This window comes from Poeciliopsis prolifica, unplaced genomic scaffold, assembly GCF_027474105.1.
Source record: "Poeciliopsis prolifica strain line A6 unplaced genomic scaffold, Auburn_PproV2 SCAFFOLD002, whole genome shotgun sequence".
Taxonomy (NCBI): domain Eukaryota; kingdom Metazoa; phylum Chordata; class Actinopteri; order Cyprinodontiformes; family Poeciliidae; genus Poeciliopsis; species Poeciliopsis prolifica.
Genome location: NW_026562377.1, coordinates 15,368,710 through 15,395,876, shown reverse-complemented (window position 1 = coordinate 15,395,876; position 27,167 = coordinate 15,368,710). Strand labels below are relative to the sequence as shown.

Here is a 27,167-nt window from a genome sequence, read left to right as displayed (position 1 = left end):
GAAAATGCTACAAAAGCAGGACTGCGTGCTAATTTAAAACGTGTAAACACTGTTATATGGTGCGAGTTTTGGGATATTTTTCACCTTCTCTCTTGACATAAATACTGGTTAAACCAGGAGTTTGTTAACAGTTCAGTTTGTAATTCCGCAATCGTTTCATCCCTTTCACGATCTTTGTCTCTCCATCCCTCTGCTCCACCCCCTCCTCCGTCGCATGTGCTGGACAGCAGCCACCTAAACAGATGGTCCAGTGTCAATAGGCAGCTATTAACTGGCCACTTCCCTGACTCTAATTCAAGACAGCGAAAAGCACATTTAAAGAACTGGGAACCAGTCCTTTGCCATGTAGATGAAGTTAGCAGTAAGACAGGTCAAAGGCTTGATTCGGGAAAATGATCCTATTAACATTTATAGAATATAATCCTTATACAGTGTTGGTTGATTTCGAGAACATTTATACTTACTTTCTCCTGCAGCAGATTAGATATAGGTTGGCTTGTAGCATCAAAGTAAACAAATACTGTTTCAAATGAGCGTAAAGCCACATCGGAAGGTCAGATGGCTGAAATAAGGTACCACTGTTTTTCTTTTTTCTACATATAAATACAAATATATCTGGAAATAATTCTGGTCAGGACAAATATAGACAATAATCAGTAAAACCTAAACGAGAAAGAATTAAGGACCTTCAAAAGTTGGTGTTAGCCAATTTTCCTGAAGAGGCCAGGTTCATCTGTTCAGACAATGTATGTATAATTACAAAAGCTTTCCTGCGTTTCGGGAGGGAGACCAGTTCTGGATCCCAGAGAAGAACATGTTTTGGTTGGAAACGCAAATCACAGCCAGAAAGAACAAAAACTAAAGACAATGTGAGGAAAATGCCAGAAGGTAGTAAGAGATTGTCATTATTCACAGTGAAACAAGCCTTTGCTAAGATAGGCTGAAAGGCCACTCAGTAATGAAGAAGCCATAACTCCAGAAGCAACATAACAAGATGAATTATAATTTGGATTCTAAATGCGGGGCACACATTAGGAGCGCTTCAATTTTTCTCATCCAATGATATGCATCATTCTGAAAACTTTGCAAAAGTTACATGTGTCATGACACTCTGTGTCAAGAAAGAACAGAGTATTAGACTCCAGCTGTATATAGCTTTATCAGTAGTATTGGTGCTTCCTAATATAACAGGTTTTCAAAGGATTGCTGGGTGTTGTGCCTTGGAGCACCGGCCACTGACCAGACCCAGCAAGTGTGGATCGAAAATAATAGGTTCTTATTTTTTGACACATGTCTGATGCTGCTAATGTGTGAGACACTTAATTTTTGGAGACATGTCCTGTGGTCTGATGAAACTGAAATTGAAGTGTTTGGCCATAATGAGCATTGTTATATTTGAAGGAAGAGGGGGGGGATGCTTGCAATCTTTAAACATTATCCCAGCTGTGAAGTACCGGGGCTGTGACATCATGCTGTTTGGTTGCCTTTGAAAACTGTGCACAAATATTGAATCAACTTCTAATCAATTTTCAAAATGGACAGTGAGCCTAAGCAAGCCTTCACATTAGTTACAAAACAACAAGAACTTCAGTGTTTTGGAGTGGCCATCTCAAAGCTCTGATTCCGGCCCCATTGAAATTGTCAAGGCAAAAGCAACAGACCCGTCTCAGTTACATAAGCTCTGTTCAAAAGAAACTGGCTGAAACTGCAGCAAACCATTGTTAAAAGATCCAAAATATTTCAGTTTCAGTTTCACCAAATACTAAAATTTTCTAAAAACAAATTGCAATTACCTCTGTCATTATTATGACACTGAGCAAATAGTTTTGGTGATTCAAGCTTACCGAAAACAGGAACGGTTCAGTCTGAAAAGAGATTATGTAGAGCATGTGCAAATTTGCACACCATTTGCATGTTTGTTTAAGTTTAAGGAATAATCGTTTATTTTCTGCTAATTCATGTTCTACATTGTAGCATAAACATTATGACACAATACAACCACAACATTTGTACCCAGATTTATCATAGCATGAGAGTCTGCAGATGAAATCAGAGCTCCAAAAATACCAAGGGTGTTAAACTTCATGCAAGTGTGACTCATGTTTTTCTGTGCTTGTTTGTTGAGGTGCCGGGATCTCCTGCCATGGCTGTGACTGGCTGCTTCGTCATCCCCCGCCACACCCTGCTGAGGAGAAAGGACAACCACCTGACCTTCACGCTCAGCCCAGCCTGATTTTCTCTCAGAGGTATCCAAAAACCGAACTCTGCTGGAGTTCCTTGTGACGTCGCAGGATGATTACTTTACTTCCACTTTAGCAATATGATATTTCTAATTACCGACAACATTGCTCCGCAAACCCCTCTGACTTGTTAGGAAAGCTTTAGAGTGGCGTCTGTGTGGTGTTCCTGCGTGTCTCAGGAACAGACACCTCAAAAGACGGAGGAAAAGAGGAAAATGTAAATGACGAGAGATGCCCAGAGAGGACAGGATGTGGCGGCGGAGCTGCTGGAACAGTCTGCCCACCTTGTGGTCACACAGTGAACTGTAGCTGCCTGAACGCATGGGCGACTGGGGGAAGAGAGAGCGATGCGGAGGAGAGCGATGGAGTTAGAGAGGGAGGAAGCCAGAAGGAGCGAGGACAGAGAGAGCGAGAGAGAGCAAAAAGGGAGGGGAGTTTAAACTAAGTGCTATGTTTTGGGACAGGCTAATCTGCTAGCGAGCAGTGTGAGGATCGGAGCGTATTGTGTGAGCCAGTGTGCGGGGGACAGATAAGGGAGCCAGCCAGCCCGACCCACAGACCTACCGACTGCCTGCCTTTAATGTGCTGACTCTGGGGAGATTTTAAAAGACAGCGTATTGACTGCTCGCTCACACGCGTGTTTGTGCGTGCGCGCCGGAGACCCTGGGCTCAAACGCCTCCAACTAACAGCCACAGCCAAGCCAGAAGCGCATCAGCAGACCAGGGAGCGAAAGAAAAAACAAAACAAGAAAAAATAACTAACCCAAAAACAGGACTGAAAAATTACAGCTCCCAAATCAAAAATTAAAGAGGATTTTTTTTTTTTTTTTTACATCCTCTCCTTTTTTCAATTGATTTGATTTTTTTTCTTTATTTTTCTGTGTTCCTGGGACAGAGAGACTGACTCCCGATTCTGAAGAAGAAATCAGGAGGGAGCAGAGAAACTCAAGCGAATCAAAAAAATTAGAAAGACTCAAAGGACAGAACAAAAACCTCATCATCGAATCTGAACATGTTTGAAATAAGCCGAACACTCAACGCTGCTTTGTTGAGCAACGAGGTAAAGATTTCTGGATTCTTTTCCTTATTTGTTGTTCCAGTTGTCCACATTTCACCTGTGTACGTCTGCTGCCAACCATTCTGTCATGTGTGTTGCGTGTGTGTCTTTGCACCCAAAAGATAGGGGGGGTTGGGGGGGGGGGGGTGATTGATAGCAGTATGCTGGTTGGTATGGGGGGGATGCTTCTCACTCATTCTGCTTTGTAATCATTAGCAGAGAGCCAGTGCTTAGACTTTACATCAAAACCAAGGTAGCCATCGAGCCCATCTAACATAGGCTTGCTTGTGCGCACCTTGGGCTGAAACTGTGTGTGCAAGTGTAAGTGTGCACATTCACACACATGCTTCTGTGCAAGAGCAAAGTCTTCTGTAAATCCCCGTCTACCTCCCTTCTTTTTCTTCCAAGTTTCAGTTTTTTTTTCCCCCCTCCAGCATTCCCACCATCCTTCCCACACCTGCTGTTATCTGCTCTCCTTCCCGTCTCTCACACCCCTCTTCCCTCTCTTTCCTCCCTTTTTTTATCTCTGTGCCTGTCCTCCCCTCTCCTCCCGTATCCGTGTATGAGCGTGTGTGTTCTGTGAGCAGCATCTCAAGATGATGGCGAGGTACGGGCAGCTCTCGGGACTGGCAGCCAGTGGCGTGGGCTCCGTCCCCGAGACGCACTCGCCGCTATTTTCCAGGGATCCCCTGTCATCGCCCGCCCAGATGGGCTACAGGTCACCCCTGGTAAGAGGATAGTAGACAGAACAATGTATCTAAATCTATTTAATGAACACAGGGAAGCATTTTTGCCACAAAAGAAACAGGGAGAAAGGAGTTTATATATATATATATATATAAAAAAAATACAGTTGGGTTGTGTGTATTGAAGAAAACAGCAAAAAACAAAAGGTAGAAAGAGCGCAAATCAATTGTGGGATTCTGCCCGTATCCCCAGCGGATTGTATTAGCAAATATTTACATTGTTATGTTTGTTCAATTACGGACGCCTACTCTGTCTTTAGCCTCTGCCATTCAGCTTGTTATCAGGGGAATTTGAGGTGTTTGCGTGAGCATGCATGTGTGAATGAGTGGGTTAATATGTTAACATTTATTTTCTGTCCTTGTTAAAATATTACGGATCTTTCTACATGCATCTGCTTCCGAAAACTTCAAGTAAAACATAAAATAGCAGAATAACCTTTTAGCATCAGCCAGATGACGGATTTCCAATTACGTTTAATTGCAACTCTCATGTCAGTTAAATTCCCAACAAGCAGGGAAAAAAAAACAGGAACATTTTCTACTACCAGAGTCAACATTACTCTGCAATTTACATAGTAAAAAAAATTACTTGAGGGAAAAGAGGCTTGAGAAAATCTTCAGCGTTCAGGCATAAAAAAAAAAAAAGCGTTGAACGAAAATCCCTGACTGGCCGCATAAAAAGCGACACGAAGCTGTGGGTGTCTAATCTGCTGCAAGCTCTTCATTGGTTCGGGCTCCCCTTCAAACTGGCTCAGATCCACACCCTGGAGCCTCCCGGAAGCCTTCATAACCCACCGTCATGCTGCTGCTGCTGACTGTACCGAGGGGTTCCCGTCAAGTCTATGCAAATGCAACGGGTGAGGGTACGTGGTGAAATATCGGCCATGAACTGTACATTTGCTTTAAAATTCTTTAAATCTGAGCACATCGGTGCAGGGCGTTATGTCGGATTCTATGCAAAGCCTTGTGCTTTCAACTGCCTATTTAGACCCACTGTTATCAGTTATTTTCATAAAGGTGCTGGATCATAAATTATTCAAAACAAATTAGCTGAATTTATGGCATAAATGCATTTGAGATAATACTTTGTTGACTAATCTTCTCAGAAACCTTTCAGATAATATTTTCAGGTGACTGACTTAGCAGGGTGGAGCATCGTGAACAGATTAGATGAAAGTAGGATTATGTTATTCCAACCCATTGTTATTAGTAAATGCACAGTTAGATTTTTGGCAAAAAAAAAGGCTTGTTATTGGGTTACTTTTGGAATTTATTTTACGTTTTTGTGTGAGCATTTGTGTAAACAAATTTGTTTGTGTATTTGTTTAAAAGTGTGTGTGTGTGTATGGGTGTGTGGGCGTGTGTGCGTGTGTGTGTATGTCTGGATGATTACTCTGGTTAAAAAAGAGCATCGTTAAAGTGATTAATGGTGCCTTCATTAAGCATAGCAAGATCATTTGCATACATTAGATAAATGTGCTGGAAGATTCTGGCTGCTTTGGCGTGCAGAGTCTGAAAAGCAGGATTTCATTGTATTTTTAAGATGGTGCAATATTGCTTAGTACCATTTAAATATTGCGGCGCATCAATAAATAAGCACATTTTAGGTCAAAGAAACATTTTTGATGTTTGTTAATTTATTGAGACTTACATTTGATCCTGAGGTATTCTGAACAGACACCAAAATGTCATTTTCTTCAGAGACTTGTACGGCAGTGCATGTGTGTTTGTGCAACAAGCTGCGTGTTAAGTGTGTGGGCATCCTGTGGTCACAGCTGTAGGCTAGTGCATTTAAAGGAGCATTCAAAGAAATTAATTTCAAAAGTGATTAACAAGTAGCACACAGAGATGTGCATGATTAATGACAAATATTTCAGCATTCACAATGAGCATTTGCAGGTTCAGTTTGTAGCTGCAGGGAGATTAGGATGACTATTTTAAAAGAAGACTTTAAATTTGTTTATGGGAAATTAATGATAAAAAATCTAATTGCAAAATTATCTGCTGTCACTGACACCCAATTTTCATAACCTCAATCTACAAACATGGTGCGCAACATGCTTCAGAGCTGAATGCTGTTAATTTGAGGAAAGCTCCACTGATTACCCACTGCAGGCAGTTGTCGTTCTCCATGTGACACTAGGCGTTGACAACTACAATCTTTTGTTTCAGCATTCAAAACGAAGGCTTGCACAAACCCCACAAAAACCCCATCCAAAAAAAGGGGGAGGTAAAAATGGTGGTTGGTGGCACAGACTCCGGCAAACATTTGTCACCACAGAGTCTCAGCAGCCAGGAGATAGTTAGAGGTCATCTCTATTTCATAACAATAATTAGCTCCTTCCATCTGTGCTTCTCAGTGCATTTCCCCTTTCCTTGATTGCTGTGTTGTCTGTATCCAGGAAATTAGTTCATTTATGCTCTACAACCCTGCTGTCACCGAGGCACAAACAGGTGCAAGCACAGTGAACAGCGACACTGAAAAGAAAGAGATGCTCAGAGACGGAGAAACACAGAAATGGAGATATGTGCAAATTGCGGGATCAGAAATGATAATCGTGGCCATGAGCACAATGGCGCTTGATTAACACAGTGCTGGCACATAAAATAACAAACGTGGCTTTTGTGAGATGAGAACAATTAGGTGATCGGCTCAAAATTTAAAAGCTGAAAAGTTGAACGGAATAAACACAAGATGGTCCTTTTTGACTGCTTTCAGTCGCAAATTATTTGATGCAGTGCTCTTTCCAGCAAAAAAACCTTTCAGCTACAGGGTTTGTAGAGGGGTAAAAAAAAAAAAAGAAGACATGCTACTGAACCATATCACGCCTATAGCCTATCTCCCACTACAGTACAGCGAGTTATGACCACCCCACTCCACATTTGAGTTCACATTCAGCATCACACGAGCTCGGGCTGTGCAGCTTGTGCGAGTGCATCGTGTCATGTTTATGGTTGATGTGAGCACATGTGGTGTGCTCACATGTAGACACTCGCTACAAAGAGGCGTGGGGGGGAGAGCTCACATTTGTTGGAAGATGTGCGTGTGTGTTGGCCACCAGTGCTGCAGGGAGGGCCTAGTGATCAGCAGCTGAGCCTGCATCCCGCTGGGAGCCATCACTGCAGAATGAAGCAGGTGTCTGCAGGCTTATGTACACCCCTCATCCACATATACACCTTTACTTCCAATACTGTACATAAATGCTGCAAGCCGACTATACGTCCTCCTTTCATTTCTCTTTAGTTTTGCAGTATGCCACTTTATCCCCAGAGATTTTTTACGTGTGGCAATTTTGCTTTATTTTCTATGTTCATCAGCTCGGTGGATGATAGTGCAAAGGTTGTGAATGTGATTTATGCAGTATGAGATGCCATAAACAGAAGGTTCAACACCCAGTGAAAGATCTCTTACATCATCTGTTGAACGATCAAAGAGATTTAATTCTTTGAAGACTAAATGTGTATTCAGAACTAGACAATTAAAACAAACTAACATTATATGTTTAATAAATAAATACTTATTTCTTTATAAGTAAGATCATGTTTTACAAGAAAAAGCTCAATCTCTAATCTCTGAGCAAAAGGGTCACACCCGCCAACAACAGCCAAAGTAGAAGAAGACAAACGGATATTAGTCCCACACTGATTGACAGCTTGTTTTAAATGTATTGATTAACATTGCTAATTTGTGATTATCACAGTTTATGTAGAAGCGGCTTAAACGTCCATAGTGTGTCTGAATTGTTGCAGTTTAATAGGTGGAAAACAACACGGCCTTACTTCCTGCCGTTGTAAGGCCGTGAGCACAACGGCCTTACAACGTTAGTGTCTTAAAAACGAAAAGACGTTTAATTTTAGGAAAAAAATTGTTGCCAGCATACAGCAATGTTTTCTCATCCACTCGGAGTTATTTTGTTTAAAGAGAATAAATTCAGAGAGAATAATGAAACAGACAAGTCTGGAACGAAAAAAAGTGCTGTGTTTGCGAGTCTGTCGAGATATTTTATCTACAAAAACCGGTTATGAAAACAATATCTCTGCAACTGTTTGACACGTTTACAGCTACATCTAGACAGTCCTATTCCCTGAATAAAATAGACATTTTTGTAAGATGCATTAGATCACTCAGCTTTTCTTGTAAAACTGACAGCGATTTCAAAACACGGCTTTATATCTGTATGCCAACCTTTCAAACCCTAACAAAAGAGGTATTAGTTGATACAAGCCCTGTACTGACCTGTCTTCGTCTTTGATAATCTCACTCAGATGGCTTCTGCTCAGCCCTCTCCTTCAGACAAAAAAAAAATCTACAGTGCAAACACAATCTCCTGTCTAAAAGGACATTAAGTGGTCTTTTTTTCCCTTATTTAATAAGAGATGCTCTTTTTTGTCACGCCTGAACAGTTAAATACACTACTGTCATTTTAAAAACAGTCACATGAAGAAAAACCTGCTTTTTTGTTCACAGCTGAGCGCCGCTTCGAAGCAGAGGCTCTGACAATACTGCCGATAGATGAGCGATTGTCTGCGTATGCAATCGTGGCATGTTGATGAACAACACTGTTTCGTCTTAAAATTGATAGTTCCAAAGCCGGGTTCGTTTTTATTGATTCTTTAATTGCCGGGGATGAGGCAAAGTATCTGCCGTTACCATGAATAAATGATGCAAAGAGGACTTGTGCATTAGTGCAAAGAAAGGGAGACCATTGAAATTACTCCAATGTTGGATATGTTTGACGCCACTTGCAGCGCCGTCAAACATATCCAACATTTTGAGTAATCTTTGTTTCTTTAAAACAAAAATTTACATGCGATCTATTTAATTTTATTTGAAGCAAAATGTTTATTTTTTTTCAGCTAAAATAATATGCTTTAATTTTTATTTTGTAAGATAGAATTAAGTAAAAATTTAAAAATTTCTTAGAATAGTTTCCCCTTTTCTGCTCTTTGTAGACTTACACGGAGTAAAACAAAGTGATATTAGCTGATCAGTTGGTAGGGCTATGTGCTCTGATAGCTAGCTTGCAGTCAGCTGGTTGAGACACATACTGTACCTCTCATAAACCACCAGCTTTAGTTTTAGTTTACTTTAACCTAGAGTGATATCAATATTTCCTAAATGCTAGAAATGTGTGGCTGCCTTCTTTCGGCAAGCTGAACAGCTTAACAAAACTCACATATCATTCCATTGTGATGAAAGGACTTCGGTCTGAAGGAATGGAATATCAGAAAGTTTAGACATTTCTGAAAGTGAGCATCAGTGCTTCTTTTGTTCACTGATGTGAGAAAAACATGGAAGCCTTCTTTCAGCCAGCTAACAAGCCTGATGGTGACAGGAACAAGGTCTGCCATTATTTTATGGTATCTGTAGTTGAGGTGCAAATTCTGGTCTGGTGTGACAGAGCACCCCTCCCCTGGGCCTTCCCTCACACCTCTACCAGACGAGCATCACAGAAATTACCTGGTGGTACCTAGTTACCTACTTGATTACTTGATTGATATAAAAGAGCATTGTCTTTCAGAAAAATGCATAATACTGCCCTTTAAATATGTTGTTGTTGGTACTGCAAATTTCAAATAAAATTATGCTGAGGTTTTTTTGTGAAAAGTCCATCTATCTTTAAAGTGCAACCAGTTTTTGCATAGTACAGTGTGTGCTTTCCACCCTGACTCCTCCCTAATCAACCGAACGTCTCAACAACACAAAATAACTGAAACATGTCTAGAAGCGTGTAGGCATTTAAGCCGAAACCAGTCGAGTTTTTTCTGGTGCATTACACCCTTGCTTCTCTTCAAGCATGAAGTGACATTTTCAGAGATGGATTTTTTGCAGCGTGGGCATGGTGTGGTCCCCTGTGCCGATGGCCAGCCTTATAAAGGACTCTGGATGCGTCTAATTTCTGAAAGGTTACTCCTTATCAAAAGGCACACGGTGCAGTCATTTATGCAGATCTGATAGCAAGATTTTTGATGGGGTTTAAATCACCATGACAGAGAGCAGGTATTACTTTTTTCCAGCGTCATGTCTAAGCAACAGAATCTATGAAAGAGGAAAATAGGAATAATTTTCATAGAGAAATTGTGGAGAAATGAGAAGACATAAAGAATGTAAATAAAAGCATCTCATAGTGAGCAGCAGCCTCGGGTGGGAAGCTCTGTGTGTTTAGTGCTAGTGCTGTGTGTTGTGTGTTTGTGTAAGTTGGCGGAGTTGTGATTAAAGCCTGCACCAGATGGACCACAGCAGTCACCCTGTGAGGATGGATGTACCCCGACCGGGATCAAACGTGAAACGGGCTGCCGTCCTCACAGCCCCAAGCCCACCAGTAAACCCTCATGATCCTCTGACCCACGGCACTACAGCCACCCATCATATGCCCAATTCAAACCACAAGACATACCAGCGAAATGTTTGTTCTCTTTCTCATCACACTTAAAGTGAATCAGAATGAAGCTCATGTTGAACGTGCCTGTATGCCCATGACATGTAATTAAAACACAAACGCAAGACAGAACTTTATGATCCATGTGAGGACCGCTGGCCTCCTGAAGTTGAATGTCACCTCAAGCTGCGGACCACTCTGTCGTCCAAATGGATACTAATCCACCAGAGTCCTGTTGAGAATACACACTCGGTGCCAGAACACATGCCAGATCTAACAGTGAATGCATTTCTAAGCCTTCCGGGACTCCACACAAGCAGCCTCGCATCTCTGTTCGGCTACAGCCTTAAAAACTATGAGCATTTCTCTCTGTTGTTTGAAATAGTCAGCTAATACTTATCATACTCCTTAAACGTTTTCACATTTTGTTACATTACAACCATAAACATCAAGGTTTTTTGTTTGTTTCTTCAGAATGTCCACCTTGTTGTCTTCAAACCATTTTTGTGTAACTTTAGCTGGATGCTCTGGGTCATTGTCTTGATGGAACATAAATGTGACGTTCCTTCTGCTTCACAGTGAGGATGATGTGTTTCTGGTGATGTGCAGTTTTGTAAGGACCAAACTTAGCATCTTGTCTGGTGGCCATAAAAAACAAAGAACATTCTTCCACTTGGACAATGGAGTTTCCCAAACTGTAGTTTAGTCTTGATTTGAGTTTTCCTCAACAGTGGCTTTCTCTTTGCCAGTCTCCCATAAAGGTTTGACAAAGAACCCTGGCAACAGTTGTTGCAATGCGGCGTTGCTTCCGTCTCAGCCTTGTTATTTCTTCTGCACACTCTCAATTGCTTACATTATTAGAAAACTATTCTGTAACGTTTTAAGCCTTGATGAAACGGCTGTATTTAAAAAGAGATTAATGCACCGTGTATGGGATTTTTGTTGGAAATAATGTTATTCAGGAGTAAAAATGGAGGAAAATAGATGGACGGCACTGTTATTAGATTGTTATTAGTAATAAAAACCTAGCAACAACAAAGAATCTGCATTCATTTACCCTTCTTATATGTTTCAAGTTCAACTAAATCCAATTCGCATAGTGAAGTATTCACTATGCGAATGCTTCACATAGTGAGCTGCATTCGCTCACCATTTAGCAAACACAGCTTTTCAAGTCGTAGCTTTCAAACAGCCCACTGTCACATATGTGCAGTCTGCAGAGCTCCAGCCAAAGCAAACAGCTTTGAGTTAAAGTTGAAGAAAGTGGCTGTGACAAATGCAGCGGAGCCTTGTTCTGGGATCAGCGTGAAGAATTCACTTCTGATCTAAGGAGTTTCTAGCAGGGAGAGTGACACAGGCAGGGGTTAAGCTGACTGTGTGTCATGCCCACTGTCACACAGGAAATAGGATGTTAGAGCAGAGTAGCATTCCAACTAGATTAGCTTTATTTTTTATTACCAAATAAAGATCCTTAAGGAGTCTAGATTTATACAACATGTAAATGTAAATTTTGAGGGTTTAATGTGTATTTCTTTGTGTTTAGACTATCCAAAATGTGAAATATATCTAGTTTTTCTTCTGCGTACAATACACTAATGCTGTTTAATTGTGCCTGCATTGCCAATAATGACTGACATATTTTCAGTCAGCAGGATGTTTCTGATTGTATGAGAATCTATAGCTGTTATGAAAATTCTTTGACTTTATTAAATAGTAGACCAATTTTCAGGGGAAAGCTCTAATTAGAATATCAAGTGAGACATTTATAGTGAGCCTCAATGTTAAAGAAAATGTATTATTGCCATTTATAAAATTTGAGTTTTGTGAATGGATTTTAACACAGTCATGCTGCACTCCTTGCTATCTTTTAACCACAATGTCTTAGTTTCTTCTTGAATGTGTTCCTATCTTGGACATCATGTCCTTTGAAGAGCAGCTTTTGTGGCAGAAACACGCCCATCTTTCTGTGCTTTTAAGGAGAAGAAAGGCTGTGGCTTCAACACACGTCACCAAAGCCACTGCTTCACAAACCTCTGATCATAAAACTGCCTAAAGAAACATTGTAAATGTGCCATTTACAAAAGTCAACTGAGTCCAAACAAGCCATTGTTGTGCGGAGAAGGCGACGTGTTATCATGTGAACAGCTTTTTGGTGTCTGGGGCTCGGCGACGCTGAGCTTGACACGGTCAGGGGACGCAGACACATTGAAGTCTGTGATTCTCATTTGCTGATTGTTACCGGCAGAGGGTGGACACCTGCCAGGAAAAAGGGGCAGTCATCAGTCTGAGTAGTCCAGCAAGATGCTACTTCTGCCAGAACTTCAATAGACTAAATAAATCCATCCCTCAAAGGCGAATAAAAAAAAAAAAAAAGGAGAAAATACTGCGCTAATAAATGTATGAAGCCGTTCTGGTGCATCAGCTGCTATAAATTAGGTGATATTTTGAAATGAAATTATTCAGACCCGATAAGGATTTCATTGTTCTTCTGAGCTCTGCTGAGATATGGTTGTGTCTCCGGTGAATGTGTTGCAGCCTTTCTGTGTTATGGTGATAATTCTGTTTGAAAATGTGTTTTCTGCCTCATGTCCCTGTTTGCATTAATTTTATCAGAACCTGATCTGACATTGCAAAGATGAGTTTTTCTCGCAAAACAAACAAATAAATAAATAAACAAGTAAAAAGTTTTCATTCCCCTTGTTAATAATCGAGGTATTTTCTTTCAGCGGACTGAGGTAACACCTCAACCGGCATCCTCACTTTTTATATGGAAGCCTTATTATGCAGAGTGAAACATAAGACAGGTGTTGAAACACTGCGCCTGACAGTTAACAAGACTCACACCGAGAGCGCCCACAATTATCACTGCCTGCACTCTGCATTTTTTAAAGCAAACCTGCAACACTGCACACGCTATTCTTTACCTTCTCTTTCACACTTGTTATCAGAACCGGCTGCTACCCAAGCAGCACAACCACAGTTCAGACCTTTAGATTCAGTATCAACAAACCAATTTGCCAGGAAGTGACAGAGATATACTGTGCAAGAGCATCTCAGTGCATAAGAGGAACAACACAGCCTGCAGTTAATCCATTAAAGTCTATGATTGGGAGGTTTAAGGAAGCTGGGGAGATTGGAGGGCAAGAGGAGTTCATGACAATTAGCTGGGACTCTGCTTTCCGAAGCAGCATCTTGGAAGCACAAGCTGAAAGCATTTTTATGATCCTGGGCTTAATGCTTCACATTGGCAGCTGCTACAAGTGTCACGGTATGACGCGAGTTGAAAATGAGGTGCATGTTGATGTGCGATGGGGCTAGCCAAAGAAAGGTTAGGAGTTTCAAGGTATATTGAGGTTTTGAAAGATGATGACTTTCAAAAGCAGTTTCAAGGTTTAAAGTCTTTCTAATCACATGTCAAAGGGAAATGAGATCTCCATGGCTTTGTGGGGAATAAAATAGTGGAGCGATGTCCGTTTTCCCCTATTGCTGTGTGCTGGAATCAAATCTCTGACAGATTCCTATGTTTTTATGTTTTTGAGAAAGACAAATTTGGCTTTTGTGAAATACATCCAGATGTTAATCCAAGATGATGTTACAAAGAGAGTTGGGAAGCTGTGAACATTTAAAAAAATCTTTTTTTAATTAAACGGTATATAGTTTCTATGTAATGTATGCACAATTCTTCTATCATATTGTTCCTAAGGTTTAAAGTACTTTTGTACTGTAAGTGATGCCACTTACTGATGCAATGACTGTATTTTTATCCATAATGAAGTATGTGGCAATGTTTTCTTTTATTTTGCTTCATTATATATACACACACACACACACATATTATATATATATATATATATTTTTATTTTTTTTTTTTGCCTTGTCTTGAAAGTTTGGGTTTGAATGTAGTGATGATGTTTCGCTTGACTAGGGCTTTTTATGGAGCTAATTACTTGTACTTCGCAGTATGTGTGCGATATGAGCCAATTGTGCCTATAAATAGTTAAAACCATCAACTATATTGTATTTGAGTGGCAGCCATAATGGATATTGAACTCCGAGCATCCCAGTGAACTCTGACTTTTCCAGTGAGAATTCTCATGTCAAGGGCCATTGTTGTTCGGTTTTTATGATTTAGAAAAATCCATCTTGTGAATACAAAAGGTCTCCACCATTATATCTTTGCCTTACTTACAAGAAAGACAAATGTGTCTGTTTTCATATAATTGGGGTCAAGAAAACCGCAAACTGCAGCCTTGGCTCCCCAAGCAGATAACTTGACTTATTACCTTGCTAATCACAGCTCGTTAGACCTAGATTTACAGGGCAGCAAACTTATGTTTGTCTATAAAGGGTGGAAAATTCAACAATGTGTAAATATTATAATTCTTTAAAAAAAAACTTGTCTAAATGTGGCAAATGTTCGTTTTACTGAAGTCTGTGTATGTTGTTCTCTAGGTTCTACCAGAGGCTCATACTGAATCGTGCATGTGTTTGGGTGTTTATTTATTTTTGCAATGCTTTGGTCTTATGTATATGTGTGTTTGTGGAGCTAAGCCAGAGCCAATAAGTAAGATGGGGTTTCCACATTGCTGACAGGGTGGCCAGCTCTCCTGGGTTATAGCCACAAAAGCTTTTTAACTTTCGTATTGCTGCAGAAGCAAAGAAATATAATTTATCTTCTAAAAAAAACTATTTAGCTTCAGTCATCATCTTAAAGGCCAAATAATGCATCCAATCAATGTTATGCACTTTTTTTTTATTAAATAGAAATACTACTAAACGAGTGGACCTCTTAATCATTAAGCCTAATTACTTATTTGACATTTTTGCTTTTATTCATTGCCATATTGCATTTGATCATGCAAAGGAGGAGAAAGTAGCCAAGCCCTATACTGCAGTGTTACTGACATTTAAATTTGTAAGTATCTCAACATGGATTCCTTTAATGGAACAGTCAAAACACTCTCCATGTTGTTCCATCATAATGCACAGGCACTAATATAACTCCAACTTTATGTCACGACAACAAGCACAATGTAGCGCAACACACTGTTGGGAACAGATTGCATTTATAGTTAATTTACTGAGTAGTGGCAGTCATTGTTGTTGCTTTCTAAAATCATGATCCCGCGGAGCAATCTAGTGAAATAACACGCCATGCAAGAAAACTGAGAGACTATTTTCCCTTTCAAATCATATTCTCATTTAGAAAAAAAAGCCTATTTAGATCACATCAGAGGCAGAGAAAACAACCTCACAACTCTGTCCATTACGAAATAGAAAAACAATCACCCATGTTATGTTACTGTAAAGAGAGACGCAACAAAAACAAAATTATCCGAGGTTATGTGTGACTAAGTCAATGTTGTGTTCTTTGGAGAATCAAGTTAGAAAAAAACAAAAAGCAATACAAGACAAGTCTGGAAGGAATTTGGTACAAAGTCTATTTCTTCTCAGGTCCAACCCAAATCTTTATTAAACAAAAAGGTCTGAGCAAAACAGATAAGAGATGGATGGAAAGCGGAGGGTCTGTTGTCTGCAGCATTCAGCTGCAAATTTTGCTTCCCTCTCCTCAAGCAGTGGAGATAAAGAAGCATGTGACAAAGGAAAGCGAGACAAAGGCACATTTCTATTTTAATCCATTTTCATTGAGATTCATTCCACGTCACTCTCCCTCTATTTTGTGAAAATAAAGTATGATTGCTACTAGCCTTTAGACTACAAGTGCCAGCATATTTCCCTTTTTCTATATGAAACAATAGGAAGCTTGTACAACCCGCCTTTCCCTTGCCTTTGTGTGTGTGAGTGTTTGTACTACTCTGTCCTAATCGAGGGCGTAGTAGAGAGTCTCATTAGTATGTGAGGGACACGGTTCCACCAGGCTAGCTTGCTAGCTGGCGCTAACCAGACAGGTGGAGAGGTCAGAGAGGAAGCAGAGGCATTGTGGAGCTGCCTTTTTGTCAGCCCTAGTTTTTTCTGCCAGCTTTTGTTTGCTCATTTTGAATTAATTTGAGTAGCTTATTGAACCCTTGGAAATACATGACTTCCTATATTTGTAGGCTACATGATGAAACGTTAATTGTGGACTACATACACATGCAATGTGTGTTATAAGCATATGGATCACAATAACGGGTTACAGTTGACGATGAATGTTCAATTAGATAATTTTAAGTTAGGACCGTGTTTGCAAGAATCCCCATATTTATTTGCACCCAAGTGAAAATGTGTAAAAATCGTTAGTAGTGTTATCTATTGCTAGCAATAAATATTGTATTAAATGCTTTTTGCCCATCTCTACCAGAGGTATCTGTAACTGTGGAAGGTGCTGCAGTTCAGGTTTTTTTTCACATATAAATAACCTTTATGTTTGAGTTGAAACTTCAACTCTGCCATACGTTTCAAAACATTGTCCCACCTTTTTGTAGGTCTACAGAAGGATTTGTAATTATTGTTAAAACTTAATGATCAGAATTAAGGTGGTATTGGCAAATTTTCTGATTGACTATTGCTGTGGTGTTAAACTGATACCATGCCTGCATAATTCTGTAAGTAACTCAAATGACTGTATCTTTTTCTATCAACATCTTTTATAGGTTAAAGGTTTGTAAACCGGTGTGTAATTTAATTTCCATGATTTGGTAATATCAATGACATAAAGCGACATATGTATCAGTACCTTGTGGGTGTATGCATGTGAGCAAATCTACATTTGAAGGTTCAGCCAAGAACATAATTGTAAAAGGAGGTAACAGCTCCCTCTTCCTGTCTGCATGGAATAAAGGAAAGGTGGATGATTTCAGTGAAAGGCAGCTTTGTCCCCAAGTTATGAAAAAAATGGCTTCAAGATATTTTTTCAATCATAAAATATTAGTTCAATTAAATGAACAGAGAACATTTACAGGTCGGCGCGGTTCTCTATTTATTGGAGTAGGAATAGTTTTCAAAGAGCAACTGGATTGGAATAAAATGAAAAGTAGGTCGGCTGCCAAATCAGAACTGGTCCGAGATTTTGGTTTATAAAGAAGCAGAATGAATTACTTGTGCAAAGAAAGAAGAGGCTTCCCGTGAATTACAGTAACAGTGAGCATAAATCCATGCAACTTCTGTGTTACAAAAAAAAGTTGACATTGAGCCAAGTGACCAAAGCCCATCGTGGTGACACTTATTCTGCACATACACAAATAAAAAGGAGTTTTAGCAGCTCCCCTTCTCATAATGCATTGCTACTGCCTACTCACATATTCTCCTCCCAGCTCATCCCAGAGCACCAACGCCCCCTCCGCACCTCTTCAGCCAATCACAAAGCTTTGCTGGACATTTCTTAATTAGCTTTCATGAGAAAAAGTGGATTCTGGTTAGTGCTTCCATATTTTTTCCCTATTGTACATCACAGGACGGGGCTATATGGACATCCTCTCCCACGCTTTTGTTCAGTTTCCTTCATTCATCATCTCCAACACTCTCTTGGATTTTACTAGCGTTTTTTTTTTTTTTTTTTTTTTTGAGTTTGTGGGCTTGGAACAGCCTTTTTTTCTGCTCCCTACAACCAGCTGGCTGACCGATAATAGTCATGGTGAGTAGGGGACACAGTCATTTTCATCCGATCATATTATTACAGCTTGAGATTTGCCTTATTTTAGTTTAAAACTGTAGAGCCTACCCCAACATGTATTGGGAGATCACAATGTGTTTCATTTTAGAGTTTCACCTCAACATTAAAAGTGGCCCCCAACTGGCGACCACTTTAAAAACTTTCTGGAGGCGACTCTGTATTTATTTGCATAATTTATGAAAATATGTCCCGGATGAAATGGCAATGCGTGGGTACGAAATGGGGATGTGTATATTGAGTCACTGAAGCTGCTTGGACAGATATGCACATTGCTTTTCAAACTGAAATAAGGGAAAACTAGAAACAATCTGCCTATCAATGCGTGCATCATGTTTATCTCGAATTTATTTGGGTTGTTTTATTACTGAGCACCTAAAAGAATTGACATGAAGACAGTTTAATTTGCTGCTTTGTACTGATGAAAATCAGTTTGTTTGATCAAAGTCTTTATGTCTTTGAGAGACAAGAAGTATCGAATGAAGAGATATGGTTTGTGACTAGAGCAGCGTAACGTACAGAGGATTTAACATGTGCCCGGTAATAGCTAATTTATATACACTGTGCTGCACAGGCATCCTATTACCATAACGCCTGAGGCTGCAATCACTCCGCTCTGCTCTGCTCAGTTCACTCAAGCACAGACTTCAGCTCCGATTGATTGCTTTGCTGGGATTCAGAGAGCCTTTTCTCTGCCAAAGCAGCCAGAGGTTGGCGTGTGCCGATGAGGGCTCGGAGCCAGCCAGAGAGCGAAGGTGTTAATGCTGAAGGGAGGGGTCGGTGACGGGCAACGCCACAAGCCAATTACAGGCTTTCAGAGAGAGCTGCCGGAGTGAAGAGGGCGGGCTCTGACCGTCCAGCTGAGCAGGCGACTGGGCATGAGGTTGTAGTTAGGGAGGGGTGTGGGGGCAAGGAGGGTTGGGAACAGAGAGAGCGAGCGAGAGAGCGCCTTGCTGCAGCTCAGCGCTCTCCTCCAGACTCATCATTCTCCTCACAGCATCTGCGGATGAAGGCAATGTCTGCTCCTCACAGCTCAGCTGCAAAGTCTTCCACCGCGAGCTAAGATTCAGAATAAGAAGAGGAAGAAAAGGAGGTGAAAAAATAAGGAGGCAGTCTCAAAGAAGACAGGGAGAGAGTTAAACAGTGTAGGAAGAGGGGGGGGGGTTTCCTTTCTGAGGCGTTGGTGTAACTGAGGAGAGAGGGGACTGTGAAACAACGGCTGGCATCTCCCAAATGGAGTGGAATGGGTTTAAGATGGTAAGGAAGGCTGCCAATTCATTTTGAGCATTTCTCTTCATCTAAAGCAGGTTTTCTTATACATTTATCGTCAGTGTCTATTGTACTTGTGTTTTATACACAGCCAACGGAGTGCCACACTTCAACTATTTCATATGCAGCGTGTGAGGTTCTTGCAGCGAAGAAGATTGCAGCAGGGGTTAGTCTCAAAATTCTGGAGGCAGAAAATTTTGATGATAGGAGTTGTATGGGTACGTGTGGAGGAATGGGGAAACTGGAAGAAAAAAAGGGAAGGAATGTGTTTAACTGGAAGATAGCGCCCATCTTATGTTAACACCGTGACTGTAAGTGTCTCCCACCCCCCGCTTTGCTGCCTTTGTACAACTCTGCAGCAAGAAGGATTTTTCCCTGCAGCAGGATGGACTGTACATTTGTTAAAAAAATAAAAAAAAGAAACTGGGTGGATTTAAACATGTGAGGGAAAGTGCATCCAAAGTATTGCATGTAAGTTGCATGAGTAGAGATGCTGCCAAGCAAGGCAATGTGCACACAGTAGGAGTTTGTTTGCCTATGCAGAGGAAGGAATACCAAATATATATGCAGGAATTTTGAACATCCACTGGCTGCCTTCAAGTTTTATGTTTTTTTAGTAATACGTTAATGTGTTTGCATGACTACTGGGCAGTAGGTTTGGGCTGGTAGGATAACATTTAGTGAACTATCATGTTTTTTTAACTAAAAAGCATAAGTACACCTGTACGGCTTCTAAGATATTGTAACACATTCATTAGTTTAGATAGAATAATGTAATCTGCAGCATTTTGATTTTAACACATAACATTTAGCAAAATCATAAAGACATGCTGAGAAAGTTTGTCAGCATTTCACTGTGAAGTAAGAATGCTTCTTTTTTGGAGTATTCTAACTTTTACTGTCCCTCTATCTGTGTAGTAACACGGGGAGTATAAACAAGCTGATATTAGCTGGTTTATCAGTTGGGTTGTCTCTTGTGCTAGCCATCTTTCTATTACCTTTAGGAGAGTTGGTACTGCACAATTCATGAAATCACTGCCATTGGTGCAACAATAACACAATATCTGGTAGTGAATAAAATTGGGACAACAGTGCTCTAAAATAGTTTTCTATTGGTCACTGTTATGTCCATTCACTCAAAACATGGCTGTAACAAACTGCTGGTTTTCAAACTCCAGTTAGTATCAGCATCAAATCAGGACTAAAAATCAGTGGCCAAATCATTGTTTTGATTTTCATTTTAATCTACAGTTTAATATATTCTTTATATCACTGTTTGAGATTTGTTAAATGTTTTGTTTTTGTTTAAACACAAAAAATCCTTTCTTTTCTCTAGACATCAAGACAACCTTAAATTGAGACTAGTGTTTAAACCTCAATGCATTGTCATAACACACACAATCCGAGTTAGTAAAACCTTAAAAGAAAAATAGTGGTTTCTTTTCTAAAGTTAGATAAACAGTAGTGTGCAGCAATAAGTGCAGGAGGGGCAATATCACATTACTCTGTGCTCTGTTCATGTAGAAAAAACTGATCAGTGCAACACCTCTGGCCTCTCAGTAAAAAAGCTTTAAACAATTTGTTGAAAATCTTTAAAATCTTGATACGAGTAACCAGCCCATGTCGACTGCCAGTGTGAGGACTTTTTGGTTTAGTATCAGCTTTGCTCACCATCCTCAGATTCATTGTCACATCTAACTATCCATTCCATCCTGGCTGCCAAATAACAGGTTCACTCATAAAACCAGGAACCATTTATCTTCCTGAGTTTTGTACCTGTAATAGAAAACCTTGTTTCCCTCTGAATGCACTCAATAGCATTGTTTGGAATCACGTGTGCATCCATTTGTTTTCATGATGGGTGGCTGACTTTTACTGTCCAGTGAATAATATTTGTGCTCATGCTACTTTTGGTGAAATGCCATCGAAATGCTAACCGAAATGAAGGCAATTCCTTTCGGGCTGACTTAGTTATGAAACATTGAGGCCTTCAGCCTTATGTCAGCATGCAAAGGAACACAAGACTGATGTAAGAACACTGTATATAATGTGTAGGCTGTGTCTAAAGATTACATCAGTAAGAGTGTGCAGTGTTTGACAAAAATAAGAGTTAAAACTGGAAATGAATCCTGAATAGAAGAGATGAAAAAAAGGAAATGTTCATTGGTCTTAAATGATTTAATGAATAGGACACTGCATCCTATCAGAAAGACTGATAGGACCCAATAGTGTGAGTAGCTGTAATATTTATTTAAATACTTATTTAAATGTACACACAAGTGTGCTTTGACGATACTACCCTCAGGCATAACATCATGTGCTCCAAGGTTACACATCAGAACTAATAAGATGGGGTGTGTTAGGAATTTATTAGCTGCTGCCCACAAACTGTGTGCTATTGAGAAATTTAAATGTTACCCCACATGAAAAACACCAGGTAGCAGTAGACATTTGTGTTGTTTCAAAGGTGAGTATTGATTTTAAGGAGCAATCAAGATGATTTGAGACATTATAAAGAAGTGATTAATACAGTTTTCATCAAACACTTAACAGCCAGAAATTCAGATTGGCCAATTATTTCTTGATCAGTTCTGATCAGTGCAGGTCAGAAGGTGCTTTTCATACTTTTAATTTAATGTATGAAAACAAAGGAAGGCCCCAGCTGAGATCTACAGGGCACTACCATTAAGTGAATAATAACAAAAAGGATTATAAAACAAGATCTCTCTAATCAATCTGTAACTTGAAAATCTTTCTTTTTAGGTCTTTTAATTTTTACATTTCAGTTCGAAAATTTAATGTTGTAAGACAGTTAAAGCAGCAAATCTTCCTCATCACCATGTCAGACTTCTGATAATAAAACTAACTTGCAATCCATGTAGCCAAGCATTCTACTTTCCCACACTAATATCAAGATGAGAAACTCTTTACTTAACTTTAAGCCTCTCCACTCAGACTGCTGCAGGATTCATTTTCTGTTCCGGGGAAATTATAGAATGGTGTTTGGCCAACTTCAATTGTAATTCACAAAATCTAGCAAGAGATGAAAAGTGGCATGTATTTAAGGGTGGATGTTTCTTGTCAAAATCAGCATTGTCTATTCGACTTAATGCACAACAGACAGAGAGCAGCAAAGATAATGTTTCATCAACATGCAGAATAGTTGTTTTCCTGACTTTCACTAAGTGCATCTCAGACAAGGACAAGTGGTAAACACCCGCTCTGAGAAGTCTTCTACTCCGAGTTAAGAGCACCGAGTTTTAAATGAGCTTAAATGGACACATTGGGTGAGTTTGTGCCTTTGTGTCATTGATGTGGTTGTTATAAATACCGTCTCTGTAGCTGTATGTGTATGACAGTGACTTTGTTTGAAGAACTCATCGGAGCCGACACATGTGGGCAGTAGTCTGTCTGCATCATGTTACCAATGACAACTAACTGTGCAGAGCTTTACAGCGGATTACGGATAGCGGCAACGATAACTCCTGTGTCATTTAGTTGGATTATGTCTAATATGGACGACAAAATTATGCAAGAATGAATGGAAATACTGCATCTCCTTTGGTGGCTTTTAAAATCCTACGAAAGATCAAAGTGAATGTTTCTGTGTTCATGTTTGTCCCACACTGATGCACAGTCATCGACATCTTATGTGCATTAATATTTAACTGGTTTAGTCAGTTCATTTGATAATTAAATAAATGCCAGGATATAAAGCTATATACATTTTTTTTATTTTACTGAAAATACATGTTAATCTTGCATGGCGTATCCCATTAGTAATATGTGTGATTTGTGTTTAAAAATTTAACTGCTATAACAAATTGCATTTTCAAAAATGTGACCGATCTACTGAGATTATTTCATCTCTGCGCTCAAACTTTAAGCAAGCTTTAGTTAATTTTTTGAGCACATAATGCTTATCCTCGTTTTAGCACTACAGTGTCAGTGTAGATATTGCAAAATATTATTTATCTTCAAATGTCTTTTCCACTTTCCTTCAAACAAAAGCTGGATGGAAGCAGTTAATGAGCCCAAAGCCTGTTTGAATAAGACATTGCTGAAGAGGAAAAAAAAAATCTCCTGTCCCAATTAGCACGCTTTGGTTTTTAAATATTCCTTTTGTGTGAACCCTAAACACACATGAAGACTCACAAAATGGTTACGTTAAAAATTTAATAGGCTTCCACAGTGATTTTCTTCATTTATTTAAAATGTTTTTTTCTTCTTCTCTCTCTCTCTGTCTCTCTGTTCCTCACTCTCTTTTAAAAATGCTCAAAATCTGAGAGGCACGGCGAGGCATTCTGCTGCGAGGGGAGCAGCATTCACAAATACTAGACCTAATTCCTTTGGCAGCAGCTCAAACTGCTACAGACAGACACATAATCAGCTGGGGAGTGTTAGCACCTCAGCCCACTAGCAAACACAGGACCGAGCCCTTGTTGTGCAGTGCTGCTTTTTAGAATAAATATCCTGATGGAAAATACAGGGGAAGGAATGTGTCTGTATCTCTTTGTTCAGTCAAAAACACATAAAGGAAGAGGAACACTGGCTTTCCTATCTACTTTTCCTCTCACTCTTCTCAATCCACTCATCTCCTCTGTCTCCCCCTCCTCCTTCCTGCTCCCTTTCTAGCATCCTCGACTGTACCCTGCACATTTTTGTATTCATACAGATGTTTGGATTTGACTGGCAGTTTCTCCCGAGACTGTGCACAAACGGCTGACTCCTCTCATCTGCATTTTGCATCCCTGGAAAAAAAAAAGAGAGAAAAAGTGAGGAGGGTGGGGGCAAGGAAGCAGCGCAGTGGATGAGCAGACAGACAGGAATTGTGTGTATAAATATGAGTTAGAGCTCCGCCGTGTCGTGTTGCCTTTTTGGCGTTGGCAGCTTAACTGGCCCCAGCGCTGCTGCCTTGTGATTTTTTAAAGGACGTTTCAAGGTCATGCATTTGACAGGCCTCTGCCGCCTATGACGTATTAAACATTTATATATTTCTGTAGCTGGATAAATTATAGATTCAGCATGCAACTGAACATGCTACAAAATGGCAGCATCGTGGTTGGTAACAGACACATCTGGGCCTACGACAAAAGCATGCAGTGTTTTGTCTTCTATGCAGTATCATTAGTTGGTGAGTTGAAAAATAAATTAGACCTAGACATGTATCCAAGCACATTCACTGGATTTCAGTATTCCATGTCTGGATAATTATGGAAAAAGAAAACATGAGTTTGGAAAAATATTTGTATGCGTCCATCTTTCCTGTCTTCTGTTTCCCCTTCCTTCCTTTCCTTCCTACAGCCTTTCTTCTTTTGTCTTTCCCTCATTGCTGTTCTTCTTTTCTTCCTTATGTCATGGTGAACTTTAGTATTTTATATATAAAAATGAACTCCCAAGAACATCTTTGCACAGAAGCTATCAAGATGTAGACATTTTTTCATGGGTGATTTTAAAAGGTTTGTGAATCTAGACATTCGATTCTTGTGTAATTTCAACGTTGGAGATAATTGAAGAAAGAGTTCAAGTAAAGATGAAAAATGCTGGCAACTAATTTGTCATTTGAGAAGTTTTTATTCTTGCATTTTTTAGTGCATTAGCTGTGATGTCTGCTTTTTTTAAAGCCGTGGTTCCCAACCTGCGGGCACCGCCTTTCTTAGACCAGCACTGGAGAGCTTGAACAAGGCTGTAACGTCAGAGATCCTGCTATGTTTGGCACACATACCAAATACTGATGAAAAGTGTATATGAAACGTTAAACATATAACTACATCGCAAGTGTATCGATGGCGTTCCAGTGATGTAAAATAAATGTAACTGCACTGTATTGCTTCAGATTAAGATGTCACAAGTCAAGGGCATAGATCAATATTTCAAGTAAGACCAGCAAGTAGATGCAGTGTCCTGAATCAAGAATTGTAAATAATGTAAACTGCAGTACACAGTCATTTAATAATTCTGAACAATGTGAGCAGGGGTGTGGTGTTGAAAACACTCGCACCATATCTGTGGGGAGTGAAGAAGATTTGCAAGATTTATCTGTCATGATCAAGAGAGTGACAGACATGTGGGAAATACTTGTGGCAGGTTGCTCGTCAGATTTGCATCATGATTTAGGGAACTGCTTGTCGAAAATTCAGTCTTATTTTACTGAGGGTAATACAGAGCCACCTGTCAAAAAGAGTATGACTTAGGAAAAACTCAGCTGTGATGATCTTTCCTGCTTTCAGACTGATTCAAAATGAGAGAAAAATAATTATGAGAAAGATAATTATGTCAAAAAAAGTTTCTGAGCTTTCAGACTGATGAACTCTCATTTAGGATCAGATACTTTAGCTTATTGTCACCACAAAGCCAAACCCTATAGGAGCTGCCTCTGCATCCTGAAATATGATCACAGGACAAAGGAATGAGAAGATCAAGTTGGCTGCTAGTTTTTAAGATAAATAAAATACCTGAAATTGTTTTTCGGTTTAAAGAAATGATGAAATATTGTTTGTTGCTATAGTCAGTTTCTGTGAAGACAATCCTATTTTATTTTATTTTTTTATTTTTTTTTTTTACATGAAATTAATCATCCAAGATATGAGGTCATAGTTAGAGATCCACAGATCAGGCCTGATGTATTCATACCTTAACTTAAAGTTGAGAGTTATGTAGTTGTCAATAAAACCTCAGTGCAGATGTTTGATGTTCAGATGTTGCTTAGACAATGGGTTGGTAAACAGTCTTATTTGTAGGAAAATATATATTTTAAAATGTATTTTTATGTTTTGGGTTAGTCACACATATTTTTTTTTGTGATGGCAGAGTGTTTCAGAAAGTTCTTCACACTCTCAACATCATCTACAGTTAAATTCAAAATGGCAGATTTAAATCTAAAACTGTTTTTAAATTTTACCAGCATGTTATGACTGAACATAAGTTTAACATCTGTGGAGGGAACTAAAGATTAGGGTAATGATAAAGAGGCCTTCCAATTTTAAGGATCTGGAGCTCCACCCCAAAATTAAATTGTCAAATTGTGAAAACATGCAAAAAAAAAAAAAAAACTTGTCGAGCTGTGAAAAAAATTATGCAGATTATTTTTTAATTTTTTTATTTTTACGAAATGATACTCCTTTTCCATTGTTTTATTATATGCTGGGCTGTGCTGGTTTAATTTCCTATAACCAACAAACTTCTTGGTTTAATACAATTATAATACATACTATTTAAAATCATGGCAGATTTTTATGACTGTGACAGCAGTAGGAGTGATATGAAAGGTCAAACTATGGTCGATGACTCATAAAGATGGGTCCGCCCAGTATAAAGATCATAATCCTGGAATTGACTCAATTTAAAATGAAAACCCTACTGCATCAAAAAACCCTCTGCCTCTCTAACATAGTCTACGATCCTGGGTTGTTTGCGTGGTTATCAAACAACAGAGAATATTTATTGTTGTGGAGTCTATTCTGAGAGGAATATGGAATATTAACAATCAGTTCATATCCACTTCCAGTTGTGAGGAGTGTGTCCCATCCTTCACATGAAAATGAAGATGGAAATTCAGGAAAAGTGATATCCTGTGCTTATCGCCTTAGATAAACGTCACCAGCAGGCATGATCAGCACCTGTTAAATTGATATTTGGGGTAGAGGACAAAAATACCCGGATGGTGAAAATGAGAAAAATGGAGAGAAACGTGCTGTGTCTCAAGGCTCTCTTGCTTTCGCTGTCAGACTCACACACTGTTGTAGGACTTTCTTTTTTTCTTTTATAGAAATCAGCCACCACCTTTCTGTGTTGTCACCATGGCATACGCCACAGTATATGAGCAGAGATTGCCTCCTGTGGGCATTTTCAATTACTCTGCACTAT

At 39.5% G+C, this 27,167-nt stretch overlaps 1 protein-coding gene across 2 annotated transcripts in view; it reads left to right on the top strand.

The window, feature by feature from the left end:
• The first annotated feature begins 2,380 nt into the window (after positions 1–2,380).
• The window catches only part of elavl4 (ELAV like neuron-specific RNA binding protein 4), an 87,951-nt gene continuing 63,164 nt past the window's right edge, over positions 2,381–27,167 (top strand). The window contains exons 1-2 of one of the 2 annotated variants that reach the window (XM_055047644.1): positions 2,381–3,300; positions 3,885–4,025. In XM_055047644.1, coding sequence (XP_054903619.1) covers positions 3,253–3,300; positions 3,885–4,025 — 189 coding nt within the window. In that variant the 5' untranslated portion in view covers positions 2,381–3,252. The remainder of the gene's footprint in view (positions 3,301–3,884; positions 4,026–27,167) is intronic. The other variant, XM_055047635.1, reaches the window with a different exon arrangement.